Source organism: Aulostomus chinensis, chromosome 16 (genome assembly GCF_037954235.1).
Source record: "Aulostomus chinensis isolate RoL2024-O1b breed Wild chromosome 16, RoL_Achi_v1.0, whole genome shotgun sequence".
In the NCBI taxonomy this organism is placed as follows: Eukaryota; Metazoa; Chordata; class Actinopteri; order Syngnathiformes; family Aulostomidae; genus Aulostomus; species Aulostomus chinensis.
The window spans coordinates 20,067,508-20,077,688 of NC_141335.1; the positions used below are offsets into that span (position 1 = coordinate 20,067,508).

The following is a 10,181-nucleotide window of genomic DNA, read 5'->3' on the forward strand; positions in this document are numbered from 1 at the left end:
GTCGCCATCTTGTGGCAGCAGAATGGAAACGTTCGTATATGGTGCTTCAAGTCAGCTAATATTGCACTAAAATACCCTGATGATTTTGTGTCTGTACATATTTGTGTGTGTGTGTGTGTGTGTGTGTGTGTGTGTGTGTGTGTGTGTGTGTGTGTGTGTGTGTGTGTGTGTGTGTGTGTGAATTATAATTGAAGGAACAAGTTAAGGAGTAAATGAAATGTTGGGCATTCACAGTTGATTCCGCACCACTCCCTACTCCCCAGTGAAACATTAAGATATCCTATTCCAAGGAACGTAAAATGTATTAAAAAGCCATGGTCCAATATGGCTGCCACAGGAAGTTAGCAATGATGGGCATCTAGCTGTTTTGGCCCTAAGTGACCTTTGGCTTTGATTCCGGCTTCAGAATGGCTTGTATTTACGGATTTGATATGGAATAGTTGATACTGTATCTAATCTTTTTGCAGCCAATTCATATTGAAGTCAGAAAAGATTTCAGGAATGACATGGGTATGTTTAAATCACTAAATTAGTCATTAAAGGGGAGGAGCAAGGAAAGAGCCTTTGTGACCCACTGGATTTAGTACAGCCATTTGGAAGCCTCAAGTAGGTTCGGACAGCCATGTTAGCAGTTTGTCACACTGCCTTGTGCTTGCTAATTCAAAAATGGCCAGCTAGGTGGCTGAGCGTGCTTCACTGGACCTACCTTGATGCCGCCCATGTTCCTCCGGTCTGCCCATTTTTGAGTCTTACATATAGCATTTAAATTACGGTTTAACATTTAGATTTTGATCTAAATGCCGGATCTAGATATGATTTTAGGTCAAACATTTAGCGTTTACATTTAGTATTTAGAGTTAAGATTTAATTCCATTTCACACATGAACAAAATTATAATAATTTTAAGTCTTAAATGTATGGAAAATGAGCTAAATATGAAGAAAATGAATGACATATTTAAAAGGTATTAGTTTGAAAATTATTATAATGTGTTTACAATTGGCATTCTACATGCATCACTTCATGCCACTATTGTCCTTCAACACTTGTATCTATTGGTCCTGCTCTCCCACTGTCCCCCTAAAGCTGGTTTTCACTATTTCTGTCTTGACTGGTCAGTTCTGTTAGCTTAATATTTCCCTGGACCTAAAAAGTTGTTCGGACCAATGTTTGGCACCATGCCAAAAATATGGTGAGGAAACCATGATGTCAAGAGCTGCAGCTATGGACAAGTGTGACAGCTATGACTCCTGCTGCACCACGGCAGTCATTCACTCAAGCTGTAACATGACCTTCTGACCTCATCATGAAACATCAGCTTCAGCCCAAGCAAGGCAGCCTTGACTATTTTTCCAAAGTGCGACAAAGTGTAGCCAAGGCACTGCCCCTGCCCATCCTTGGACCTGGATAAAAGAGATGTGCAACCCAGTCAGTCAGCTGGACTGTTTTACTTTCACGAAAAGCAACTTGTTGGTGAAGATTCTCAGTCATCCAAGTCATGGTATCTCTTAAGTGGTGTGTCATAGTCAACTAGACTGTTTGAGTCTCCTTGAATACAACACAGCAGGTAAGAGATACCATGACTTGGAAGGCTGAGAATCTTTGCCAACATACCCAGAGTACTGTTACCTGGGGGACTGTACAGACCGCCAGCTCAAAGCTTTCCAGCCCAGCTCTGCACAGATGCCGTGTCCGCTGTTCGACCCTGTCCAGCAGTGGTGGGCACAAGGGGCATCAAACTGGGCAATGATAGTTGGAACCGAGGACTACAGGCTCCATTTTGCATCCAGGCCCAGGGGAAAAGCTTATGCTAATTTGAAAATCAAAGTAATTGTTCCTACAGTACTGTCAGAGGTGAGTAAAAGTGGCTTCTGTTTGTGGTATTTTCTGATCATTAAGGGACTAGGTCCGCGACTAAAAGTGAAAAGGAGCTGCTGTAGTGTGTACCCATATTGAGATATCCAACAGATGTTTCAGAAAATAGGAGTACATTTTTTTAAGCCTTAGTTTCGCCTACCATTTGATGCGGTCTTGCATGACTGATAGGGGTGTCACTTGACACATATTACAGGACAAACCAAAACGCTATTCTTTCAGTGTTTTAAGCTTTAGTTGCACAAAGTTTCTGATTGTGATCTTCAGTTTATCTCATTACAGAAAAATCTTTTAGACCCTATGTGGGTTACTATTGTATATTCCAATCGATTTGTGCCCATAAGTAACTCTATATTATGCTGTGCATTGCTATGTTTGGGAATGGTCTGATTCTCCATGTTTGAGCAGCTCATTTACAAGTGTTTCCAGGAGATGTGCTTGTCTTGAATTGGCTTTGAAACTTAAGCACACACGATGAGTATCCAAAAATATTCTCAAACGTGGATGAATGGTCCTTTTGGGAAATCTCTTGTGGTGTCTTATTTCTCAGAGGCCTTGCCCTTTCCCTATCTGCCCACAGAACCCTATGGGGTCTTTCTCTTTGTATAGGTATGCCAGCTGGTTCTACCCAGGGTTTAGAGGGTTTCCACGGTCTCGTTGTTCTAACATCACGTCCTGTAGACGCTGGTCTTTTCTTTTGTGGTGCCTGTGCTTCACAATGTGGAGGCAAGGTCGTTACTGGTGCCACTTCCTCTTTCAATTGAAGCTCCTTGATGAGTTCAGGCGGGCCCACTTCTCCTTGGTTAACAGACTGCGAATCTTGTGCTGCTGAAGTCTCTGGTTGTGCCATGTTATTTCCCAAAAATTTCTTCTCTGTAGAGGAGCATTTACAAAATTGCATGGTATATTAATTTTCCTTGTGTGTTAAGCATGTAACTATAAAAAAAAATCTAGTTTTTAACAAGCAATCTCTGCATGTCTATCTGACAGTTTTTAATTGATGCATTTTTTATGGAAAGAGAATGGGAGGAATATTCTAACATTCAGTCAGTCTTTCCAACTATCAAACTATCAATGCAAGAAATGTCAGTCTGTATATCTGACTGTGACTTGATTATCTCAATAACTGTTCATTTGATCGATGTTAAATTTTGTGTGTGCATTACTGGTGAAAATTGGTGTAAAGTTTGAATCCTGTGATCCGAGAAGGTCCGATATGACAATGAGAATTAGATTGTCATTATCAGACATGGATCAGGGATATCAGACTATCCTTTATTCTGAACAAAACTTACCCCACAATTCTTGGTAGTTGTAGCAGACAGCTTTAAAATCTTGTTCATCTTGAGTTCCCATGAAGTCTTTCAACTCTGTGATATACTCAAATATAAAGGAGAAGGGGTTTGGAGGTTGTGAAAATATTGCCGCTTTGCAAATGCACTCTAAAAAGGGCCTCATTACAGCTAGAGTGGAATGATGGAAATCCATGTTTACCATCTCATTATTGGAAACCATTGTTATGTTTTTCACTGAGTCCCGAGTAATAATTAATGGGCTCGGCTTGACTAGACCAGCTTTTATAATGCTAGCGAAGATGACTTTAAATGGTAGTTGTATGAGGTCATGGGCTGTATGAGCCAAAAATCTCTCATCTCAGTCATCTCAGTCAATATGTCAAAATCATGACTATCATTAAAGTTTGTAATCTTGCAGTCAGTCTGACTCGGAACTATGGTACCTGAGAGTAAAGTCAGAATTCTGACTTGAATTTGAAAATTGAAAAAGCTATTAAACTACTCCTCCTGGAACCCTCACCTTATCGTGGAGGAGTTTGAGTGCCCTACTGACCCGAGGAGCTATGCTGTCAGGGGCATTTTGCCCCTCGTAGGGGGCAAGGCAGACTGGTCCTAGGCGAAGGGCCAGACAAAGAACGGTTCAAAAAGACCCTTCATGGGAGCAATACTTAGGAGTTTGTATACCCAGCCTGGAGGCGCACGCCCTGGAGACAGGCCCAGGGGTTGGGGCACATTGGCGAATGCCTGGTGGTCGGGCCTTAGCCCATGGGGTCTGGCCAGGCCCAGCCCAAAATGACTACATGGACTTGTCCCCCTATGGACCCGCCACCCGCAGGAGGAACCCGCAGGGGCCTTGTCTGTCTGATACCCAGACCTGGCTGGGTGAAAATATTGTTCTTTGCCTGGCCCTTTGCCTAGGACCAGTCTGCCTTGCCCCCTACGAGGGGCAAAATGCCCCTGACAGCATAGCTCCTTGGGTCAGTAGGGCACTCAAACTCCTCCACGATAAGGTGAGGGTTCCAGGAGGAGTAGTTTAATAGCTTTTTCAATTTTCAAATTCAAGTCAGAATTCTGACTTTACTCTCAGGTACCATAGTTAGTCCAAGTCAAACTGACTGAAATGGAATGCCATCTCTCTGGCGGGGAAGGAGCCAGAGCTGGTGGAAGAGGTTGAGTGTTATTGGCTAGATATAGTGGGCCTCACCTCGGCACATAGCTCCGAGTCCAGAACCCAAGTCCTTTAGAGGGGTCTCTACTTCGCTAGAGTTGCTCCAGGTGAGAGCCAGAGGGTGGACTTCTTGATAGCTACCAGACTCTCTGCCAGTATGTTGGGGTTTACCCTGGTGGACGAAAAGGTTGCTTCCCTGTGCCTTCAGGTTGGGGGATGGGTCTGACTATTGTCTGCGCTTATGTGCCAAAGAACAGTCCAGAATACCCACCCTTTTTGGAGTCCCTGGGAAGGGTGTTGGATGGTGCCCCAACTGGTGACTCCATTGTTCTACTGGGGGACTTCAATGCTCACGTGGGCAATGACAGTGTGATCTGGAGGGGTGTGATTGGGGTGTTCGAACATGTGTAGAAATTTTTCTGTAAAGTAGAACCTCACATGGGACTACTGTTCTACAACAGCTGATGGATTTCTGATTACTAACACCTGCAGCAACAATATCTGCATTACATCCAAGATCTTGATGTTGATAGTCAAGTCAGAGCGTGGTATTCTGATTGGAATGTCCCTGGCAATCCCATAAAATTGAGTAATAGGGTATAGACCAGGGGTCGGCAACCCACGGCTCTGGAGCCGCATGCGACTCTTTCATCCTTATGTTGCAGCTCTGCGTGGCTTGGGAAAATAAATTATATGTGTCCGATTGAAGTGTATTTTATTTGCCTCAAAAACGTGTATCATGTCTTCTTATTGCGTCAAAGTTTTTAACTTCTTTCTTCAGACCTTGTGCAATTTCGGTGATCAGCATTCGCCTTCTTCAGAGATGTTTGACAGCACTCGACGTGTCAGCAGGCAGCCAGCATGCGCGGAAAGCCCAGCGACACCAAAACTGCGCAAGATCTGAACAAAGTATTTTCTTTGTGTTTGTTCATTTGTTTAATTGTAGTTGTAAACTGTAAGATTATTGTGATCTCGAAATATTAAAATAAAATTATATATACCATAATTTCTGGACTATAAGCCGCTACTTTTGAACGCTGCGGCTTATACAACGGTGCAGCTGGCGGCTGGTTATATTTTAAACAGATGTTACTGCACCTTTAGGCCTACTGCTGTGTTACAGGCACTTTTAAAAAACACTTAATTAGTAGAGCTGCAACGATTAGTCGACGTTGTCGACAAAAATCGATAATAGCAATAGTCGACAATAAATTCCATTGTCGACGATTGTCGCCAGACGCGTTTTTCCAGCAGAGTGAGGCGTCCCACTTGATTATAATCTCTGCTGAGAGTCGCGCATGCGCAGTATCGTCTCTGTCTCTGAGCGTTAACATACAGAAATGGCGGCGTCAACATCAGGTACGCGCACCAAAACTTCTAAGGTTTGGGAGCATTTTAGCCTGGATACGGCGAATAAAAAGACTACTTGGAAAGGTTGCAAAGCAGACCTTGCATATCATGGCAGTACCTCGGTGATGCACGAAGATTTGAAGAGAAAGCAGGTCGGGCAGTTGAACGAAACGGAGTCTGACTCGCCTCGCTGAGATTCAAGTAACATTCAAGCCAGTATGGTTATTATGACACACATTGTACATTTTATAAGCGTATTTTCGCTATAAAAATGTCTACTTGATTTTGATTTAGTATTTATTTGCCTGTCCTTAAAAAAATGGACAGAGGTTTATTTATTTATGGATTTATGTCTCTCCTGACCGAGCACTGGGCCTAATTGGTTTTAGACAGGACATTTTTATTAAATTTTTGTATGAATCCACAGTATGTTCAATAAAAGATGTATTTTTCATTGTACCCATCTTTCTTGTTTATTATCATTTGCCACATAATTAAATCAACGAGTAGTCGACTAATCGTTTCAATAGTCGGTGACTAGTAGTCGTTAGTTGCAGCCCTAGTAATTAGGCACAGCCTCGTCGAGCGCTGTAAGCTTTGTTTATGGTACTGCACTGAGAGCGCACCGTTTATTTCTACACAGTAAACACATTTCGAATGCTGTGAAAGTTTGTGTCTGAAACGCGATGTGTCGTGTGATACAGTACAGTTTACACAGCAGGGTTCATGTTCCCTACCATTATTAGAAGTTATGCATAAATGCAACTTGTTGTTTGTAGGAAATGTTAACAAATCGGAAGCTTCCCCAAACAGCCATCTCTTTCCTGACAATCCCCTCTGTGCACGAACCCTTATGGTAATTAAACATTAAAACACCTGCGGCTTACAGTCCAGTGCAGCTTGTATATGTACACATTTGTTTTTTACCTAAATTTCGCTGGTGCGGCTTATAGTCCAGAAATGACTTTGCGGCGGCTCCCAGTGTTGTCTTTTCCGTTGAAACCGGGTCGAAATGGCTCTTTGAGTGTTAAAGGTTGCCGACCCCTGGTATAGACAAACAAGAACCTCACTTAAAGTAACTTACTGAAGCGCAGGTGCACAGGACTTGAGTGGTGAGCACCCTACTGAATCCCTGTGTGATATGAATATTCATCACCTGTTATGATTTTTGAATTAGAATATAAATGTTCTGTGTCATTTAGGTAATTTAGTCAGAAATATCCAGCAATTTGTAGCCAGTGTTCTTATATAAATACATTTGTTGCAAATGAGATCTTGACAAAGACATGACAGCCTGATTATATTCATTTAACCATTCAAAGGTTCTCATCTTCCCCCATTTTCTAATTTTCATATGTCAGAAATGGAGTCAGCATCCTCAAACCCCCACACACAACCACTCCAATATTGTACAAATTGGTCAAGCAGTTGCTCAGATAATGCACAAATGTGCTATTTTATGCTAATTTGCCCATTATATGCAAGTTAGCATCCAGCAGGTTCTTAATGCTGGAGACCCATATTTTTTTTCAATTTCTAACAAAACCTTTGGGACTATGCCATGGATTGCTAAACTCTGGAGCATGTGGTCAGAACAGCTCTGATTCATCATGCTTACACAGCTAATATAAAAGTTTTTCCAGGTGATGCATGTGAATCAGCTGTTGTAATTCATCACAAACGCTGAGTATCCAAAAATGTTCTGGAACGTTGACAAATGGTTCTCCTTGGATATCTCGAACGCTAGGTTCTTTCTCAGAGGCTTCAGTTTTTCCCTGTCTGACCACAGAACCCTTGGGGGTCCTTCCTTTGGCAGGGGTATACCAGGGGGATCTATCCAGGGCTGATTTGGCTTCCATGGTTTTGGCTTGATGTCTGGTTGTTTCCTCTTCTTCGGTCTATGCACACCAGCTGCTGTAGGTCCTGCTTTCTTATTTTGCGGTGCTTTAGCTTTGGACTGTGGAGGCAGGGTGCAAGTCATTACTGGTGCCGCTTCCTCACTCAGTTGCAGCTCTTTTGAGGGTTCAGGGGGCACCACTTCTCCTTGGTCAACAGACACCTCAACCTGAAGTGAATCTTGTGATGCTGAAGCCCCTGGTAGTGCCACTTCACTTCCTGCAAACTTCTTCTCTATAGAGGACCATTGACAAAGAGCATGCTATTAGTATTTTCCTTATATAATGCATGGAACCACTAAAATCTAACAAGTAAATAATGCATACTCTGCATGTCTATCAGTTGCTAATTAAAGCATTTATTATGGAAAGTCAGGAAGTCAGGGAAGAATATTTGAATATTCATCTCATACCATTTCTAACTATCAAACTATAAATGTAACTGTGACTGTGACTGGATTATGTCAATAACTGTGCATTTGATTGGTGTCAAAGTTGGCGTGTGAATCACTTGTGCCCACAAGAAGAGCAGTGTCAAGTTTAAATTTTGTTGTCTGATTTGAAAGTGCAAACATTATTATCATTATTATTATATTATTATTTTTATTATTATTACATCCATCCATCCATTTTCTACTGCTTATCCTGCTTCAGTTTTTGACACAGTTACATTTAATGGTTATATTCTTTATTCTATTATAACATTTACCCCAAAAGTCTTGGAAGACACGGCAAACAGCTTGTTGATCAAATGCCTCTTTAGATTCCATTAAGTCGTTCAGCTCTGTCACGTACTGAAGTATTAAGGAAAAGGGGCTTTGAGGTTGTAACATCACAGCTGCATTGCAAATACGGTCCGTTATGGACCTCAGTACAGCGAGAGTCTCTTTTTGGGAAGCCATCTTTATGTCTTTCTCTGAGTCCTGCATGATAATAACTGAGCTGTACTTGAGCGTCCACCTTTTATAGGGCAGGTGAAGATGACCTAACACAGCAGTTGTCTGGGGTCCCGGGTTGTATGATCCAAAATCTTTCTGTCATCTCAGTAAACATGACAATATCCCAACTGTCAGTCTCAGCCAACTTGTCAGCTTCACACCTTTAGATCAGTGGACTCACCACTGTTCAAGGAGGAAGGTTGTGCAAATTTGCATTTTTTTATTTGGACAAGTTTGCCTTTACACTGTCACTTTGTGACAGGTGTACCGACACTTTGAACAAAGGTCAGAGGGTGCGGGGACTCCACAAGCTAATCTTTAATAACGATGTAGTGCTGTTTGAATTCGTGTCCTCCATTTGGCTTCAAATCACAGGGGAATATTTCATTCAGCATGCGTTAACTTTTCTGATGTATTTACATGTAGATTATGCGATGAATTTACTCACCTTTCACTCCCAAAAAACCTACGTCTGTATCCACACGTTCCAATTTCCACTGTCCATAACCTGTGGTGTCATAAAAAACTGTCTAACTAAAATATAGTGTTTAATTGCCTTTTTAAAATTTTCGTTTGAGTTAAGAGTACAAGTTAGAAAACAAACCCCCCTCCTCTACTTTCTGGTCTTATAGCGTTGTCACCTGTGTGTGTGAGAGCTAGTTAAATTAGTGGTGTTTAGTTTGCTTCCTATCTTTTCACACTTTAAATGAACTGAACCATAACCCACTTGGAACCATGGTTTGCTCATTTGGCCTGCTTTTGCAGCATGTACGAGTGCAATTGCCGCATTCTAACCTGTCAAACAAATCCACACAAAGGGGGAAAATGAACTTTAGCAGCGTGATTCAACCGAACTAGATGGCAGGGCAAGGCGTGTGTGAAAGCCCTGTCAGTCATTCAGACATTTTGACAGTACCTGTGAAATAAAGAAAGAATTCGGACAGTGAAGAGAATTAAAGCACAGAGTAGAGCTACTAAACTAATCCCTAGTTTGAATACAATGTCATAGTGCCCAAATATTCATGAGACATAAAGAAAAGACAGTTGAAGTCTACAAACTTGTATAAAAAAATTGAAATTTCACAGCTGAACCTGTTTTTTTTTTTAGCTTTTGGAACACTAAACATGAGTTACGAGGGAACTTCTTCAAATTGTTTCCATTTACACAAGATATGGTCCCATCCACTTGTCAGTCGATCCATCCATCCATTTTCTACCACTTATCCTGTTAAGGGTCGTGGGGGGGGGGGGGGGGGGTTGCTGGAGCCTATCCCAGCTGCCTTCTGGCACAAGGCGGGGTTCACCCTGGACAGGTCGCCAGTCCATCACAGGGCCAACACATATAGACAGACAACCATTCACACTCACAGTCACACCTAGCAATTTAGAGTATTCAATTAACCTCCCCTCTTGATGTCTGTGGACTGTGGAAGAAGCCGGAGTACCCGGAGACAGCACAGGGAGAACATGCAAACTCCACAAAGAAAGACCCTGTGCTTGTGCTGGGGTTGGAACCTTCTTGCTGTGAGGCGACAGTGCAAACCACTGCACCACTGAGCCGCCCTACTTGTCAATCAAATGATCTCAATTTTGTTTAAACTGTATGCAAATCAAGCAAGCTAAATTCTTTCCTTCTTTCCCTTCAATGGCTCTAAAGCTC

The 10,181-nt window shown here is 42.2% G+C and overlaps 1 protein-coding gene across 1 annotated transcript; it reads right to left on the minus strand.

Moving 5' to 3' along the window:
• Positions 1-6,697: 6,697 nt before the first annotated feature.
• LOC147247759 (uncharacterized) lies at positions 6,698-8,533 on the minus strand. Its single transcript, XM_086180497.1, has 2 exons — positions 8,293-8,533; positions 6,698-7,818 (listed from the first exon to the last, which is right to left on the minus strand). The coding sequence occupies exons 1-2, from the start codon at positions 8,510-8,512 to the stop codon at positions 7,346-7,348; spliced, it is 693 nt and encodes a 230-aa protein (XP_086036623.1). The 5' UTR covers positions 8,513-8,533; the 3' UTR covers positions 6,698-7,345.
• Between the last annotated feature and the right edge of the window lie 1,648 nt (positions 8,534-10,181).